This window comes from Somniosus microcephalus, chromosome 17 (assembly GCF_052327205.1).
Source record: "Somniosus microcephalus isolate GS21.2 chromosome 17, FLI_Smic_1.0, whole genome shotgun sequence".
Classification (NCBI taxonomy): Eukaryota; Metazoa; Chordata; class Chondrichthyes; order Squaliformes; family Somniosidae; genus Somniosus; species Somniosus microcephalus.
This window is the reverse complement of record NC_141003.1, coordinates 18157602-18177157: the sequence shown is the minus strand read 5'-3', so window position 1 is coordinate 18177157 and position 19556 is coordinate 18157602. Positions and strand designations below refer to the sequence as shown.

Below are 19556 nucleotides of genomic sequence, written 5' to 3'. Positions count from 1 at the left end.
CACAGTAAGTGGCCAGAGGTTGTTATAATGAGGTCCACCACCGCTGAGAAGATCATCAAGAAGTTAGGTGAGGTGTTCAGCCGATTTGGATCTCCAATGCAACTTGTCTCAGACAACGGTCCACAGTGGGTGTCACAAGAAATGGCTACATTCCTGCAGGTGAATGGCGTACAACATATCCGGGCTGCACCATACCACCCTGCGACCAATGGTCTAGCTGAGAGGTTTGTTCAGACCATGAAACACTCTCTAAAGGCATCGCAAGGCCAGGGAACGCTTCATCAGCGCCTGAATAGTTTCCTGTTGAGTTACAGGAACACACCACATGCGACCACAAAAGCATCACCTGCCACTCTACTGCTCAAAAGAGAGCTACGAACCAACTTTGACCTGCTGAAACCGCCAAAGGTGAAAGACGTGGTACAATATGAGCAGGACAAGCAGATCAAGCGACGTGAACAACGCTCCAAAGACAGAGTCTTCAGTCCAGGTGAACATGTGTTGGCACGGAACTACAGTGGTGGACCTAAGTGGGTTCCTGCTACTGTCATTGCACAGACTGGTCCAGTATCCTACACTGTACAGGCACCCGAGGGCATTGTCTGGAAGAGACACACCGATCAGCTTCTGCGAAGTGCAGCAACACCCACTGAACCACCAACAGCAGTTTATCTGCCATTGGGTGACGCTGTAGGTCATCCGCCTTCTACACCGAGAGGCTCACCTTCTGAGGAAGCAGCTGCTTCAGCCCCTATCTCATCAGCAAGGGAGACCTGTATACAGGCACCCCAGCCGCCTACACCTGTGGTGACGTCACCTGTGAGAGACAATGAACTGGAGAGCCAGGTTGACGGCCGGTATCCTACCAGAGAGCGGCGGCCCCCTATACGTTTGAATTTATAGTTCAGAGGCTTATCCTTTATCTGTGTTTTATTGTGTTATTATTGTGTTTTAAAAAATTTTGAATTATTATTGTGTTTTTAAATTTTGTGGTTCTATTGGGACATCTAATGTAAGAGGGGAGGAGATGTTGTGTATTTTGAATGTTGTATTTGAATTGTCCCACATAGCTTACCGTAGTTGTGATGTGTAATGCACTATGGGAAATAGAGTGCATGAAGTGGAGAAGATTCTGGAAAGTCATGGCTGTTAACTGAACTCTGTCTCCTGCGTACTCTTTTGTTATACAAGCAAAGTAATTAAACTCTTGAGATTTAACACCATGCCCGAGTATTTATACTCTCCCTGGACAGCCCCACCCGCAGGCCGCTCAGTATTATTTCATAAGTCTTTCTTTCATGAATGACTGATTCATGTCAGTGTGTGTTTTTGTTGAGGGGGTGAAATTATTTACTGACCCACAAACACTGTCGGCCTCCCAGAAAGCTGCCAGAAAATGTAAACCCCACCCCGCCAGGGATGGGCAAAAAATGAAAGTTTAAAAGAGCCTTGGCAAAGGAGGCGTTTGAAGATCCAGCATCCATCCTCATAAGTCCTGCCAGACTCCTCATGGCCACTAACGCTGCTGAAGGACCTTTTAACGGCAGCACTCACTGGCGTGACTTAGTGCGGGCGGCGACGCGAGCGGAGAACTCCAAAATGGGTAAGTTGGCGTTGCACGCCGATTGACGTCACGCTCCAACTCATGAAAATATTCTCGCCGACAGCAGCCAACAGCAGCGCTGCCGACCTGCTGGAAATGGCGGACGCCGCGGGACCTGCCACCAGCTGACGGAAGAGCATTGGCGCCGTTTTTTCGCCATTTCATGGCGGTAACGGCTGGCGCAAACCAGCCGAATTTCTGGGCCATTGTGTGTGTCACAGACTTGGTCAAACACAATAAAAGGATTATGTTGCAACCATTTTTGGTTTGTCAGATTTGAATTGTCTTATAGTCAGACGGTTGTGGATTTTAGACCCACTCCAGAGACTTGAGCAGAAAATCTATGTAGACACTCTAGCAGTACTGAGGGCGTGCTGCACTGTCGGATGAAACGTTAAACTGAGGCCCCGTCTGCTCTCTCAGGTGGACGTAAAAGATCCCCATGGCACTATTTGAAGAAGAGCAGGGGAGTTCTCCCCAGTGTCCTGGTCAATATTTATCCCTCAACCAACATCACTAAAATAGATTATCTGGTCATTATCACATTGCTGTTTGTGGGAGCTTGCTGTGCACAAATTGGCTGCTGCGTTTCCTACATTACAACATTGGCCACACTTCCAAAAGTACTTTAGTAGTTGCAAAGTGCTTTGGGATATTCTACGGTTGTGAAAGATGCGATATAAACGCAAGTCTTTCTTTTTCCTTTTTGTTGCGAGCACAGACATTTGTATATCTTGGCGCATGTCCAGCCTGCCTCATGAGTTATCTCCAGCGCGCTCCCAATGCAAGTTGAGGCAGTGCGAGCTGTCGCCAATTTATACCTGCTCATGCTATCCAGCACTGCCATATTTTACATATTACACAACAAGTGGATAGGTGCCACACTGGAGCCACCAGCTGCTTCCGTTCATACTCCAGGTGCTTCCACATACTCCAGGAGATGCCAGCTGCTCCCGTTCATACTCCAGGTGCTTCCACATACTCCAGGAGCTGCCAGCTGCTCCTGTTCATACTCCAGGTGTCACAACTGGTTGAAGTGCACTTGTACTGCTGTCAGCTTTCACAACTACCTTCTCTACCCTGAGTGCTATGCCCATTGACAAGCGCTCCGGTACTCTACTGTACACTTTGATTTGGCTTTCATAAAGCACGTCAATTGCTGATGTACTCTTTCGGTTTTATTGGTGTTGGACCTGGTGAACCTCAGTGCCGTTCCCACAACGTTTCATGCAAGTGAGTGTCTTTGACAGGCAGTCTCACAGTGCTTGGCCTTTGCACTGGGTGCAGTGTATGACTCTACCTCAGTATGGGGATGTTCGCTGATGACTGCACAGTGTTCAGCGCCATTCACAACTCCTCAGATAATGAAGCAGTCCATGCCCGCATGCAACAAGACCTGGACAACGTTCAGGCTTGGGCTGATATGTGGCAGGTAACATTCGCGCCACACAAGTGCCAGGCAATGACTATCTCCAACAAGCGAGAGTCTAACCACCTCCCCTTGACATTCAACGGCATTACCATCGCCGAATCCCCCACCATCAACATCCTGGGGGTCACCATTGACCAGAAACCTAACTGCACCAGCCACATAAATACTGTGGCAACAAGAGCAGGTCAGAGGCTGGGTATTCTGCGGCGAGTGTCTCACCTCCTGACTCCCCAAAGCCTTTCCACCATCTACAAGGCACAAGTCAGGAGAGTGATGGAACAACACTCAAGAAGATTGACACCATCCAGAACTAAGCAGCCCGTTTGATTGGCACCCCATCCACCAGCTTAAACATTCACTCACTCCACCACCGGCGTACCGTGACTGCAGTGTGTACCATCTACAAGATGCACTGCAGCAACTCGCCAAGGCTTCTTCGGCAGCACCTCCCAAACCCGTGACCTCTTCCACCTAGAAGGACAAGGGCAGCAGGTGCCTGGGAACACCACCACCTCCAAGTTCCTCTCCAAGTCGCACACCATCCTGACTTAGAAGTACATCATCAATCCTTCATCGTCGCTGGGTCAAAATCCTGGAACTCCCTACCTAACAGCACTGTGGGAGCACCTTCACCACACGGACTGCAGCGGTTCAAGAAGGCGGCTCACCACCACCTTCTCAAGGGCAACTAGGGATGGGCAATAAATGCTGGCCTTGCCAGCGACGCCCAGATCCCATAAACAAATTTTAAAAAAACACAGCATTTAAAAAAAAACAGATAATCTGCAGGACCTCCTTAGGAAGTTCTTCAACATAATATGAGGAATTTTTATTTCATTAAGCCAATCATTCCAAATCCAGACAGAAAAGCTGGAGAATATTTAACTAATAAATTTAAGTGTACAAACATGCTTTTTGAAAATTCCTTCATGAAACGATCGTACACTTTAAAAAAAATTAAATCTCGGGATATGGGCGTACCTGGCAATTATTGCCCATCCCTAGTTGCCCTGAAAAGGTGATGTGCCTTCTTCTTGAGTTTTTGATACAACTGAGTGGCTCACTTGGCCAATTCAGAAGACAATTAAGAGTCAACTCTCTCCCACATGGCAGCTGTCGATCATTCTGCCATTTACACCTCACCTAGAGCCATCTTTTGTTTAACTTGTCCCATTATCATCTCCTTTTGCCTTGCACCATCATCCCTTTTGTCTTTTAATCTCTTAATGTCATTTAATCTCTCCTGCCTTCCACCCTATCACAGACCTTCCCTTTTGTTCTTTCCTCCCCTCCCCCCCTTTCCCTGCCCCCACACTTGCTTAAAAACCTGTTCCATCTCCAGCTTTTTCCAGTTCTGACGAAGGGTCATCGACCTGAAGCGTTAACTCTGTTTCTCGCTCCACAGATGCTGCCTGACCTGCTGAGTATTTCCAGCATTTTCTGTTTTTATTTAAGAGTCAACCACGTTAGTGTGGGACGGGAGTCACTTAGAGGCCAAACTGGGTAAGGACATCAGGCTTCCTTCCCTAAAGGGCTTTAGTGAGACAGTTGGGTCTTTAGCGACAATCCAACAGCTTCAATGTCATTTTTACTGATCTTTCTTTTGCATGGAATTCAAATTCTCAAATTGCCATGATGGGATTTGTGCTAACTTTCTCTGGATTATTAGTCCAATATCATACCACTACTGTACCCAGATTTACATACTGGCCTAATCATACTACATTTTCTTAACGTGGCATTTACAGGAGGGTACATTGACAGTACAAATGTTCATACTTACACTGTTGCTTTACTTGCTTTTAGGTTTGGCTAGCCATACACTGTGTACTCAGAGACAGGAGCACGAGGACTACCCTACCTTCTCCGGGGGTATTGCTGGGTTGGGTCACTACTCTTGGGCACTTGGGAGACGGTTGTTCTGTCCCTCCACTTTCCATCTGAGATCATCCTGCCACTCCCTGCGCAGAGATGTGTTGTGCTGTTGATAGGGGAAGATATACGTATGCCTCCAAACTGCTTGGGACTTTCCCAGTTCCAGGCAGAGGCCATACATCACGCACGCTTGACAGGCGAATGTCTCATTTGCGGTGGGAAGATATAACGTCTCCATATTTGGGGATTCATCTTCTCACCACCAGCACTGAGTTGTGCTAACCTGTGCATCTCAGGTGTCCGTCGTACACCTGGGAGACAGGCCCAAAAGACCATGAAGAGGGATCTCATTGTTGGCCATGGTCTTTCTGTTATCCGGGATTACTGCCTAGAGTGACTAGATCTGGGGGCAGGATCAGGAAGTGCGCAGGAGTGTGCAGTTTGGTCATATCCTCTCCTTGGTACTGTCACCTGAGGGAGAGCTGGAATCTGTGACTTTAATCTCGGGGTGTGGTCCATTCAGCCCTGCTGCTGAAAGGTATATGCCACAAGGCTTGTCTTCTTGTTCATAGTACTTTGTCCCGGTAAACAGGTCACTTATTTCTTCTCTGGCCTGAATTTAGTGCTGTGTCTAAACTTGCACTGATTCTCCAGATACATTGTTCAGCGCTCTAACACCACTCATTTCCGCGGGGGTTCTTCCGATCGTCTGCCGTATCTTCGGGCATGTTACTATTTTGCAGGTGTTGCGCTATTCAGCGTTACCAGCCACCCCCGTAAGTGGCGCTGAAGTCCTCTAAGATCCAGAGTCCACCTTCACTGCCCAATATTTAGATAGACAGTAATGTAAGCCAGGGATGGTATCATAGAACCCTTGTTGGGTGTACAGGCTACTATAATCTCGCATGCGCCACCCCATACATTCCCATCTTTACAGAAGCTGGACTGAAACGCACTCTAGCAAGGTGACACACGAGTGTATACCAAGGCACCGGTTTGTTTTACATAAACTATATGAATGAATAGAATACAAAGTTACACAGTATTTACAGCATAGGAACAGGCCATTTGGCCCAACTGGTCTGTGCCGGTGTTTATGCTCCACACGAGCCTCCTCCCACCCTTCTATTCCTTTCTCTCTCATGGCCTTATCTAGCTTCATCTTAAATACAGATTTCGCAGTGAAGATCATCAATTTCCAAATGTTCCTTATGCTATATAAACAGAGCTCTGCCGCTCTTATAGGTTGAAATTCACTTTCAAGCTAGCTGTCCAAAGCTAACTGCTGCTGCATTAGGTCACAAGGAACATGGGTTTATTCTGTCATTGTGGGATCTCTGCCAGAGAGTGTGTGCAGCGTCCGCAGCCAATCAAGGTCATCACTCTGACCAAAATGTTCCCCTTTTGATATGAAAACCTCCAGCACTTGAAGGTCTATGTGTGGACAAATGCCTTTCCTGATTTAATTAACCCACAATGGGTATTCTACCCAGATTAACTGAAAGCCAAGGAGCCCATTTGTCATCTTGGCTCAGTGTTATTTAAGGCTGTTTATGGGCCCTTGCTGTGCGCAAATAGGCTGCCACGTTTGACTACATGACAACAGTGAATACACTTCAAAAGTATTCCACTGACTGTGAAGCTCTTTGAGATGTCTCGAGGATGTGAAAGGTGCTATATAAATTCAAGTTCCTTCTTTTTTTTCTTTCATGTTGATGGCAAAAGAAGCTTTCTCAATGATATGACCATTTCAGTTAATCAATCCCTTCCTCAACATCTCAAAGCTACAGAAACCTGCATCAGGATAAATGGACAATACAGGAAACTCTCGTTTAAACGGCACCTAAATATCCGGAATTCTCTAATAACCGGCAAAATTCTCACTCCGAAAACAACACCTCAATAACCGGAAATGTTGCCGAATCCGAGTCCGAGTCTCCCGCGGTGGCCGAGTTAGTCAGTGGGGGTAGTTCTCCAAACTGCCACTACTCGGCTTCTTGGCGCTGTCGGAAGTTTCTTCTGATCCGAACACCTCAATAACCGGAAATGTTGCCAAGTCCGAGTCCATTTAACACAACATTCTGTAGGTGAGTACCCAATTATACTGCACATTTCTTGATTTTTTTATTTTTGTTTGTTAAAAATAGCCTCGGTAGATATACCTCTCCGGTATCCGGAATTTTTAATCAACCGGCACCATCCCGGTCCCGTCGGTGCCGGATACAAAAGAGTTTCCTGTATTCTGCTCGGGCAATGCTACTGAAACCCAAAATGTGACAGGGGGATTCGGCACATTGACTTTTCAATAAAAATCTGGTCATTTTTAATGGAATTCTGCGTAGTGGTTCAGCATTCATTACCTTCCTTTCCTTCACGGTCTCTCTCTCTCTCCCTCTATCTCAATTAGATGCAGGAGCCAGCCAACTATGGTTAAAAAGAGTCCGTTTTATACTGAAAGATCAATAATCCAAAACTCAAGAAAATACAGAACAAACTGGCAGCTTTCCACCTTCACCAAAATTGCTGCAACAGGACTTACTGCTTTTAGAGAGCTTCTGGCTCTGTACTATGAATGAACGCGCGACTTTTTATCCAGACATCCTTGCCTGGCTTGAATGATGGGACAGCCCTCCAGGATTTCCATCCTTTAGGTAGGTGTAAGAGAGCTACCGTACCGATTGGAGCAAACCTTAAGTTGTACCAATGAAAACATAAATCAAAGTTTAATAAGTCTAATTCCAATGGTGGGAGATAAACAAAGTAAAAATGTTAATAAAGTAAATAGGAAAGGCAAAAAGCAATGAAGCTGTGCTTGCATTCGTGTAGGTCTGACAAATAAGATATGTGACCTGGAAGGTCCTGCAGGAGGTGATAGACTGGACATCATTAGCATCAAAGAGACCTGCTGGAATGATTCCAATCAATGAGATACATCGCTGGAAGGATATACATTTTTTAGAAGGGATTGTATCGGGAGAAAAGGAGGTGCTATGAATACATACATAAACTCCAGTATTGAGGCACGTGAGAGAGGATGTAAAAAGGAAAGAGTGGATACGGAATCACTTTGGGTAGAAGGAATAGAGGTAAACTATTACAGGAAACTTTTTTTTATCCGGCACGGACGGGACCGACGTGGTGCCGGTTCATCAAAAATTCCGGATAACCGAAAGCTATAGTAAAAGATACGGAGTTGCAGCCACACCCTTGCACAGCAACAGATGGAGGAAGGCAAGTAATAAAAGTTACCTGAACCTACTCCTGAATTTTGCCGGTTAACCGAGATTTCCGGTTATTTAGGTGCCGGTAAATCGAAAGTTTCCTGTACTGGGATGTGCTATAGACCACCAGGCCAGGGTGGAAGCCGTGATCTGGACCTGTGCAATGAGATAAGGAAGGCGACTAACAAGGGACCAACTGTAGTAGTTGGAGCTCTTAACTTACCAGAAATGGATTGACACAATAATGTTTCTACTGGTAAGACAGGGGCTTTCTACAGTTAAAGGAAGACTTTTTATGACTCAGTTTGTAAAAGAGCCAACAAGGGAAGAAAACATCTTGGAATTGATTATGAGTAATAGGGACAATCAATTCTCCAACACAAATGTACTAATGATCATAATGTGATCACATTTGAGATTACAAGGATTGGGGAATTTATAAAAAAAAAACAAAATTGCCAAATATTAAGAGAACCAACTTTTGTGTTTTTGAGAAATCTTATAAGAACATAAGAAATAGGAGCAGGAGTAGGCCATTCGGCCCTTTGAGCCTGCTCCACCATTCAATGAGATCATGGCTGATCTTCTGCCTCAACTCCATTCACCGGCCCTATCGCCATATCTATCAACTTCTGTTTTGAATATACCCAATGACTGAGCCTCCACAGCCCTCTGGGGTAGAGAATTCCAGAGATTGACCACCCTCTGTGTGAAGAAATTTCTTCTCATCTCAGTCCTGAATGGCCTACCCTTTATCCTGAGGCTGTGGCCCCTGGTTCTAGACTCCCCAGCTAAGGGAAACATTCTCCCAGCGTCCACCCTATCAAGCCCTGTAATAATTTTGCATGCGTCAATGAGATCCCTTCTCATTCTTCTGAATTCAAGAGAATACAGGCCTAGTTTACTCAATCTCTTCTCATACGACAGTCCCACCATCCCAGGAATCAATCTCATGAACCTTCATTGCACTCCCTCTATGGCAAGTATATCCTTCCTTAGGTAAAGAGACCAAAATTGTGTACAGTACGCCAAGGCCCTATATAATTGGAGTAAGACTTCTTTACTCCTGTACTCAAATCCTCTTGTGTATTAGTGTGGGCCTGGGAGATTTAAATATGGCTAGGGGAGTGGAGGAACTATGGAGTTCCTTCAGGGAGATGATTCTGAATGCCATGGACTAATGTCAGCTGTGGTCAGTTGATAGCTCTCTCACCTCTGAGTCAGAAGGTCGTGGGTTCAAGTCCCACTCCAGGGACCTGAGCACATAATCGAGGCTGACCCTCCAGTGCAGTACCGAGGGAGCGCTGCACTGTCGGAGGTGCAGTACTGAGGGAGCGCTGCACTGTCGGAGGTGCAGTACTGAGGGAGCGCTGCACTGTCAGAGGTGCAGTACTGAGGGAGCGCTGCACTGTCAGAGGTGCAGTACTGAGGGAGCGCTGCACTGTCGGAGGTGCAGTACTGAGGGAGCGCTGCACTGTCGGAGGTGCAGTACTGAGGGAGCGCTGCACTGTCGGAGGTGCAGTACTGAGGGAGCGCTGCACTGTCGGAGGTGCAGTACTGAGGGAGCGCTGCACTGTCAGAGGTGCAGTACTGAGGGAGCGCTGCACTGTTGGAGGTGCGTCATTCAGATGAGACGTTAAATGGAGGCCCCAGCTACTCTCTCAGGTGAATGTAAAAGATCCCATGGCACTATTTTGAAGAAAAGCAACATTTATCTCTCAACCAACATTTATCACATTGCTGTTTGTGGGAACTTGCTGTGCACAAATTGGCTGCCGTGTTTCACTACAATACAGGAGTGGCTACACTTCAGAAGTACTTCACTGGCTGTAAAGCACTTTGGGACATCCCAAGGTCATGAAAGGTGCTATATAAATGCAAGTCTTGTTTTTATTAACTACATTTCAATTTAAAGTGTTGTTACTGAAAAGATGTTTGCACTACTTATCAAACCATGCACTACTGTTTAACTGACCACCTCAACACAGTGTGACCGCTGCTGGCCTTTTAGTCTTCGTTCACCTTCCCTGCTGCATTGCTGCCCATCAATGCTGCTGTATGTAGGGTGGGGAGGGGTGTGTGGACCCTCACCCATCAATACTGCTGTATAAGTAGGGGGAAGACCTTCACCCATCAATGTAGAGGGTGACATTAATCAGTCATTCATGAAAGAAAGACTTATGAAATAATACTGAGCGGCCTGTGGGTGGCGCTGTCCAGGGAGAGTATAAATACTCGGGCACGGGCCCAGCTTGCGCAGGACATTCTTAACAGGAACTAGTGAAGGACAAAACTAGACCTCCATGTTGTAAAACAGTTGATTAAAGCTTTGTTTAACGCTTAGACCAAGTGCCTAGTAGATTTCTTACATCAAGAGGGTGTGCACCTAGCCTTTTGTGTCTGCCGGTTTTAAGACCGTTCAATTTTCAGTAGTTTAACTCTTGTTGACTTTCCCTGATGAGAGGTTACAGCTTTTTTTGTTCTCATCTGATGTTACACTGATGTCGGTTGCTGACTGCTTATTATTGCACTGAATGTAACATGTTTAAATCTTGCCCTCTCATTTTTGTGTTCTTGTCACCATGGGGATCAGTCCACAGAATAAATGTTCCAGACTTCCTGATCCACCTCCATGTCTGGTGGAACTTCGGGGGGGGGGGGGGGGGGGGGAGTTAAAGGCTGGTTCCATTCCTATCTATCCAGTCGTAGCCAGAGAATCACCTGCAATGGCTTCTCTTCCCACTCCCACACCGTTACCTCTGGAGTCCCCAAGGATCTATCCTTGGCCCCCTCCTATTTCTCATCTACATGCTGCCCCTCGGTGACATCATCTGAAAACACAAAGTCAGGTTACACATGTACGCTGACGACACCCAGCTCTACCTCACCACTGCCTCTTTCGACCCCTCCACTGCCTCTGATTTGTCATGCTGCTTGTCTGAGCAGAAAGTTTCTCCAATTAAATATTGGGAAGACTGAAGCCATAGTCTTCGGTGCCGCTACAAACTCTGTTCTCTAGCCACTGACTCCCCCCCTCTCCCTGGCCACTGTCTGAGGCTGAACCGAGCCGTTCGCAACCTTGACGTCCTATTTGACCCCAAGCTGAGCTTCCGACCACATGTCTGTGCCATCACCAAGACTGCCCACTTCCACCTTCCTAACATCACCTGTCTCCGTCCCTCCCTCAGCTCATCTGCTCCTGGAACCCTCATCCGTTCATGTATTACATCTAAACTCGACTGTTCCAATACGCCCCAGGCCAGCCTCCCATCTTTCACCCTCTGTAGAATCGAGCTCATCCAAAACGCTGCTGCCCGTATCTTAACTCGGACCGAGTCCCGTTCACCCATCACCCCTGTGCTCGCTGACCTCCCGTGTCTTAACTCAGACCGAGTCCCGTTCACCCATCACCCCTGTGCTCGCTGACCTCCTGTGTCTTAACTCGGACCGAGTCCCGTTCACCCATCACCCCTGTGCTCGCTGACCTCCCGTGTCTTAACTCGGACCGAGTCCCGTTCACCCATCACCCCTGTGCTCGCTGACCTCCCGTGTCTTAACTCGGGCTGAGTCCCGTTCACCCATCACCCCTGTGCTCGCTGACCTACATTTTGACTCCCGGTCTGGCAATGCCTCGATTTTAAAATTCACCTCGTTTTCAAATCCCTCCATGGCCTCGTCCCTCCCTATCTCTGTAATCTCCTCCAGCCCTACAACCCTCCGAGATCTCTGCGCTTCTCCAATTCGGGCCACTTGTGCAATTATAATCACTCCTCCATTGGCGGTCGTGCCTTCAGCTGCCAAGGCTCTAAGCTCTGGAATTCCCTCCCTGAACCTCTCCACCTCTCTCTCTCTTCCTTTAAGACATTCCTTAAAAGCTACCTTTTTGACCAAGCTTTTGGTCACATGTCCTACTATTTCCTTTAGTGACTCGGTGTCAAATGATGTTTAGTAACACTCCTGTGAAGTGCCTTGGGACATTTTACTATGTTAAAGGCGCTATATAAATGCAAGTTGTTGCTGTGTGGAGGGGGGGGGGGTGTGGTTGGTTATCATTGTCCAAACACCTGAGCCACGAGCTGCTCTCTGGTCGCTGCCATTCTCCCGGAGGTCACCACCCATAGGCCCAGGGACTTGTGAATCGGGATCCTCCGGTTCCACAGGCATCTTGTCCGGTTAGACCACTGCAATCCTTTCACCCTCTTAATGCTTAGAATGAGGTGGAGGTCCTGAAAGTAACTGCCTTCAGACACTAGCAGGACTCTGGATGGCAAAACTGGCAAGCAATGACTGCCAAAACTGAGAGAATTAGAGAAGAAAAAATGTTGAGAACAATTTCCAGACTGCAAGAGTGAGGCTCCACAGCTTTATTGTCCCTTTATTGGCTTTCAAGGCTGAGAGTCTAGTGACGGCCATAAATCATGTCAATACCAGGTCACCTACGCCATTACTTTTCAGTCTCAGTGGCGCGAATAATGGTGTAAATCCAGCAAAAGTCCCAGCAAATTATGGCGCATCGCAACTCACGGCAGAACTCAATTACTCCATTATATTTCTGGAATTTTTACACATTATATAATGGCGCTCATCATTACTATGGCACAAGTTTCCACCAAATTCAGGCTCATTATTTCAGTAAGCGAGTGATCAATCTATGGGGCATGCTGATAGTGTTGATACACTCAAATGCAAATTAGATAGATTTCTTTTGGAAAATAACATTTTGGGATGCAGTATATGAGTAATTTGAGACATGAGGTGTGTAGTGTGCTTGGAAAGAACAATTGACTGTGGACCTCTGGTTCCCAAAGCTCTCCACCACTGGTGGATTTCCTCGCCTCATGTCTGGGTCTGTTGTTGACTCATTGATAGAGATTGATTGCTGTGATTAGTCAACAATTCCATTATCGTTGCATTATGCGACTAACACGATGGTAGAAGGCAAACTTGGTCTTTTTTCATCTTGCATTTCCTATGTCCCTGAGTTAACCCTTGTTGCTCTTGTTTTTGTGTTTTCTCTCTCAGATACACAGGAATAAAAGCGATTCAGTTACTTCAACTACTCATAAAATTGTAAAATAAACAAGCAATTCAAAATTTCCACATCTGCAACGTGCAGGTAATTATATGACCCCTGGAGGCTGCCTTAGAGCTTCCCATAAGAGTCCTGGGGAATACATGGGCACCTTCAGTGTTGGGCAAACACTGGGGCAAGAAGCCCTCACAGGTAGGCTAGAAATGTTGGGTCACCAAGAAGAGCAGGGTTAAGATGACAGTGTTGGGGCTGGGGTGGCAGGTTGACCAGGGTAAGCTCTAATGAGATTGGGGCTATATGGTCTGAGATGGCATGGAGCCCTGTGTCACAACCATCAAACCCAATGAGTTGGACTTCCTTCAGGAACAAAATAATCTACTTTGCAACATATCTTGTGCGGGTTTGAATAAGAGATGAATCCCCATCTAGGGGTGTTACAGGACATCCACAAGGCAAGGTCTTTGAATTGTGCCAGGGTTGTTCTGGCTGCTTGCCACTAAGGCTCTGTGTCTGCTTAGTGGATGACACACATTCCCCACGTATTATTACAGTGCTCTCCATGTGTATGGGGCCTTTACTGAGCACAAAATCTAGGCTGACATGTCAATGCAGTACTGAGGGAGTGCTGCACTGTCGGAGGTGCCGTCTTTTGGATGAGACCTTAGACGTCTGCCCTCTCAGGTGGATGTAAAAGATCCCATGACACTATTCCGAAGAAGAGCAAGGGAATTCTCCCCGGTATCCTGAGCTAATATCCTTGAACCAACATTTATAACAGATTATCTGGTTGTTACCTCATTGCTGTTTGTGGGAGCTTGCTGTACGCAAATTAGCTACCGTGTTTCCTACATTACAACAGTGACTACACTTCAAAAGTACTTGATTGGCTGTAAAGCGCTTTGGGACATCCTGACGTCACGAAAGATGCTATTTCAATGCAAGTCTTTCTTTCCAACACTAGAAGACAGATTCCTCTTTCACACTGTATTGTAGTCCCCAGGCAGTGAGCTCTAGGCATGCAATCAAACCCACATGTGCTGACCACTCTCCTAGCTGGGGGAGGTGCGGAGGCGTTGGGGGCAACACAACTAATAGCAAGGTACAGTCAGCAGTATAACTTGGGACTGCCCTCGGAGCATTGTACTATACAGTCTCAGACCTGTAGTATAAGCACAGCCCGGTGTGCTCCGTGCTATATCACTAGGTTTTTGTAAGTGAGGCCCAGTAACAGCAGACACTGCATCCTCCTGGTTTATGTACAGTATGAATTAGGCGAAAATTTACCAGACACACGTATATTCTGTTAGCAGTGGATTTAAAAGCAAGATCTCTAATTTACTAAAAAAAAATCAGAAGCTCAATTATTGTCTATTTCCTGACCTTTTAATCGGTGACCTCCTGCAACTATAAAGCTCTGCGGTTTCAACTAAAAAGAATGGGCGCATGATTAAAGGTTCCGGGGGTAGAATCACAGCACCAAACTAAAACAAATCCCTCACACCAGCCCTGGAGACTTGCCACTGTGGGCTCACTGGAAGATTAAAACCTCTTTGAGATACACTGCGGCTCAAAGAGAAATAAGTGTCAGCTGGTTTTGCTGTCAGACGACCTGAATTCTAGTGTGTGACAGAAATATACAGGTTACAGATGGAGAATAACACATGTGGGAAGATGGGGCTCTTTATTGGGAACTGGTTGCTTTGTTAATGATCCTACAACCCACAGCGAAAGGTCCTCTATGTGTGTGTGTGTGTGTGTGTATGGGTGTGTATATTATATATATATGTGTGTGTATGTGGGGGTGTGTGTGTATGTACATTGGTGTGTGTATGTATTTATGTATATATATATATATATATGTGTATATATATTTGGGGGGCATATATGAGTGTGTGTATATATGTGTGTGTGGATATTTGGGGTGTATCTATATGGGCGTGTGTGTGTGTATGGGGTGTGTGTATATTTGGGGTGCTTGTATATGGGTGTGTGGATGGGTGCGTGTATATATTATAATATATATATATTTGAGTGTGTATATGTGTGTGTGGATGTGTGTGTGTGTGTGTGAGAAAGACACTGCCAATTGTCCCTTACTGTATCTGATGCAGAGCTTGAGCTGCTCTGATTACTTTCTCGGCTGGTTTTACCTTTCCCAATCAATTAAAAAATATCCATACCGTTATATCCCCAATCTCCCCCGCAGCACTGACCCCCTCTCCCCTCTTTCCCTCTCTCTCTTCCTGTCCTCTCCCCTACCTGAATGCGGCGATGGCTGTCTGGTTCCTCTTCCACTTCGCCTGCTGCAGGATCTCGTTGACGATCTCCTTCTCGTCGGGGATCCTGTAGACCGGGTAGACGTAGAGCCAGCACAGCACAAAGAGACAGAGAGCCACCCCGACCGGCAGCCGGGAGCGGGGGCACAGCCAGCGCCACAGCATGCTTGGTGCAGGGGGAGAGGGAGAGGGACAGGGGGCTGCTGCTGCTGCTGTGGCTGGGGGTCCGCTTCACATGGTCCTCGGGGTCTCTGTCCTCCCCGGGGGATGCAGCCGATTAGCGAGGTTGCAACAATGCAGCATCTGGGGGGCTTTGCAAAGCCAGAGCTTCCATTCCCTCACCTTCGGTCGCTGCTAAAACCTTTAAAAAAAATAAACCCCCCTGGGATTGGATTTTTTTCTCCTTCTTTCTTGTTTAACCTCGGTGCATTGCTAATAAGGTTTGGGGATGGCGCTAATGCAAAATAAATAAATAAATCAGAAATTACGCAGCTCAGATTAGCAAGTGATCTGCCGCATGCACAACACACAACACACTCACAAAAACTGCTGCTGCATCCATGGAGCGAAGCAAAAAAAAAAGGAGGTCTTGTGGATTGAGGAGATGCAATGCTCTCGCCCACTTACACAAAGCTCGCCTTGTGCATCCACCGGCTGCTTGGCTCTCGCCTTGTCTGCTGTCAGTGGGAGGGCTTCAACTCAGGCTATTTTTCACCTCCCCCCCCCACCAACTCTTAACGTGATTACAAACGCCACAATGCTCACTCATCAGGCTGCTCGGAGCCTTTTATTTAAAAAAATTTTTTTAACCCCCATTAATTCAAGGCATCAAAAGGCTTATTTCCCACCCACACCAAAAAAAGCTTTATTATTGCAGGGATTTTGAAACCAGCACCCTGTGATCTCTGAAACTTAAATATATTTAGAATTCTGTGCGAATTACTAGGCTGGTATTAGCTGGAGAATGGAGCGTTTCTCCCTACTTTTGCCACAGTGTCAAGTATCAAGCAGGTCCTGACACAGCAAACGCACAAAATGCAACGTAGAGCTCCCTCTGACTCAACCCCAACAATGTACCTTAATCCCAATCCCAGAAAAACACCCCCTACTGCCTCCCCTCCCGCCTAATGTTCACCTTTCCCACACCTACCCCACTGTCAATTTGTGGCAAATTGGGCACAGCTTGTGCTCTGAACAACATCAAATCTATTTAACGTCAATCCCCTTGCAACAACCTGCCTTTATATGGTGGCTTTAACTTAGAAGAAGATAAAAACGTCCCAAGGTGCTTCACAGAGGCGGAATCGAAATAATGGCCACCGTGCCATAGGCGGAGATATTTAGAGGGGTCATTTAGATAGGTTTTAAGGAGCAGAGGGAGGTGGAAAGGCAGAGGAGTTTAGGGAGGGAATTCCAGAGCGTGGGGCTCGGGCAGCATTGCCGACAGTGCAGCGCTCACTCTGTGCTGCACAGAAGTGGGTTATGTGCTCAAGTTCTGGAGTGCAACTTTGTTGTCATTGAGGTGCATCCACATAAGATTCAATAGGACACATGACAAGTTCCTGCCATGCAATAAAAGGAATTGAATCTTTTAAACCATTTCATAGTTGATGATTGGAAAATGCAACGCTACTTCTGATCACCCGCCACCACAGAGAGCCAGGAATGATTGGGAGTCAGGAATCGGGCGAAGAGACAATGACTGGGGAATAGGGGCCGGTGGCTGGAGAGACTAGGGAATGGGGATCGGGATGGGGAGAGAGGAGGAATGGGGGTTGGAGGACGGGGAATGGGGGTAGGGATGGGAGATGGGGGTGTCGGGGATAGGGAGATGGAAATGGGGATGGGGAGAGAGGGAGACTGGGGAACAGGGCCGGGTAATGAGGGAGTCGGGAGGAGACTGGGGAATGGAATGGGCATGGGGACCAGCATTTTCTGCAGAACCAGAGCGGCACCGAGAAAGGAACAGCCAGTAAAGGGGTGAGTGAGACCTGGGGTCCTTACTGTGGGTAAACAGAGATTGTTTCCACTGGTGAACGAATGGGGAACACGGAGACAAAAACCAAGGATTCTCACTGGAAGAAACAAGGGTGAAGGGAGAAGGAAGGTTGTTGAACTGAGGGCTATTAGACCATGGGATGCTTCACCACAAATAGCTATTGAGGTAGGTACTAGAACATCATTTAAAAAAGATTGGGATAAATATTTGAAAAGGAGAAATATAAATGTATCTGGGGGAACAGGTTACAGGAGAGAGTGCCAATATCGGCACCAGGGGTTGAATGACCTCCTCCTGTGGTGTAATTTCTATCATTCTGTGGAAACTCTCCTTTATCGAGTCCGAGCTCAGGGAGTGGTTTAGAAATGTTGGTGCTGAGCTTTGTTTAGGACGATGTGCCCTGTGAGCGGTGCCACAAACACCGAGCCCGCTGCCCTTTGTGCGATCTCTCGGTTTGGTTCAGGTCGGTCTGTACCGGCCGGTTTTGATGTGTCAAGTCCAAGTACAGATCAGCTCTGCCTGAGGCTCCCAGTTCAGACTTGTCACCTTCACACAGAACCAGAGTCCAAACCAGAGTCCAAGGAGACAGGGAGAGAGACCGAGCCTGTTAAAAGTGGCATTGACTGGGGAGCCTCACCACACCTTGTGCAGTGCAGGGGGATTCTGGCTGTAGTTACAGAGTGAATATCAGCCAGTTATAGGATTACTACTAGTAACAGATAGGCTATCGGAGCATTACACCAGTTACATATAGACTATCAGTGAGTTATTCCATTAATGTTGGTTATGAGGGGAATCTGAGTGTTACCAGTATTACAATTAGTCAGTGCAATTTCAGTGAGTTACCATTAGTTACTGGTGGAATCAATGTTCCTCCCACCTCTGGTTCCCCCTCTGTGAGTCGCTCCCCCGCCTTTGGTCTCCCCTCCCCTGGCTCACAGGAGGCCTTCTGGTTCTTGGAACTTCTCACACAACAGCAGCTGGCACAAAACTATGAACAAAAATACCCAACTGCAGGGGACCCGACCGTTATAAGGTAAATGCAGTGATATTTGCAGATGTCTCATGGTCAGAACATCAGATGATCAAACCTCCAGGAATGCCTCCAACCAGAGTTGGCAACCGTAATTGAGATGCAGGAAGCAATAATACCTTAATGTTATGTTATATCCTCATTGGAAAATGTATAACAGCACCTTAGTCACTCAAGGTGCCATTTTTGCGAGGCACAAAGTGAGTGGTCAAATTACTGACCGATCCAAAATGTTGCCCATTAACTTTCAGGTATGTACATGTACTGTCGAGATTTTACTATATGCAGTAGCAACTGGGCAGAATTTCTGCTGAGGTAACACATTCTGCTGTTGTGGCATCTCATTATTAAATTGGGTAATGTGCCATTTTTGGAGAGGTTATCTTGCCAATACTTTGCTTCATTATTCTTGATTGTTAATAGCATTTAAATTGCACTATAGAAAGTGGTAAAGATCTATCTTTGAGAATTCCAAATGAACTGAATGATTGAGAGACTGAAGGGATAATTACTAGTCCTAGCCCCTTTAGGGCTACCCCAGATCAGGCGTATTCCCCAGACGTTCACTTTCAACTAAAGTTTGAGGTAGCCGAATCCTAAAGATGCTTAATTGGGTCTAAAGGTCCAGACTATCCCTAAAGAAAAGGAACAACTTGAAGATATTACCGTCCTCCAGAAAGCACTTTTAATAAGTTTAGCTAGGCTGTAACGTTCCGGATATTATGAGGGTCCAGAAAACTCCTTCAGAATTCTGCAACTCCTCACCAAGGAGCGTACAGAGATTGAGTTTGTGAGTTTGATACAGAAGTATTATGTGAGACAATTCTAAAAATATATAGATTTATTAAAGAACCGACATGTAATTACAGTAGGTGTTTCAATCACAACATTAACAGTTCCAAAAAGAATAAGCTTTACAATTTTTATTAGAGATCTTAACTTCTTTAGTTTTACAGTTCTTAGTCTTATTCCAGGATATCCACCAAAATCAAATACAATACCATTGATCCCCGAGATACAAAGAGGTGTAGACTTACAGAGCCTGCCTCTGAAGCTGAGAATTGCTTTGCCCCTTTACAGCGAGT

The 19556-nt window shown here is 46.5% G+C and overlaps 1 protein-coding gene across 1 annotated transcript in view; it reads right to left on the bottom strand.

Moving 5' to 3' along the window:
• st8sia1 (ST8 alpha-N-acetyl-neuraminide alpha-2,8-sialyltransferase 1) overlaps positions 1-16242 on the bottom strand; it is a 66006-nt gene extending 49764 nt beyond the window's left edge. The window contains exon 1 of the mRNA XM_086010005.1: positions 15423-16242. Coding sequence (XP_085866131.1) covers positions 15423-15604 — 182 coding nt within the window. The 5' untranslated portion in view covers positions 15605-16242. The remainder of the gene's footprint in view (positions 1-15422) is intronic.
• Positions 16243-19556: the final 3314 nt, after the last annotated feature.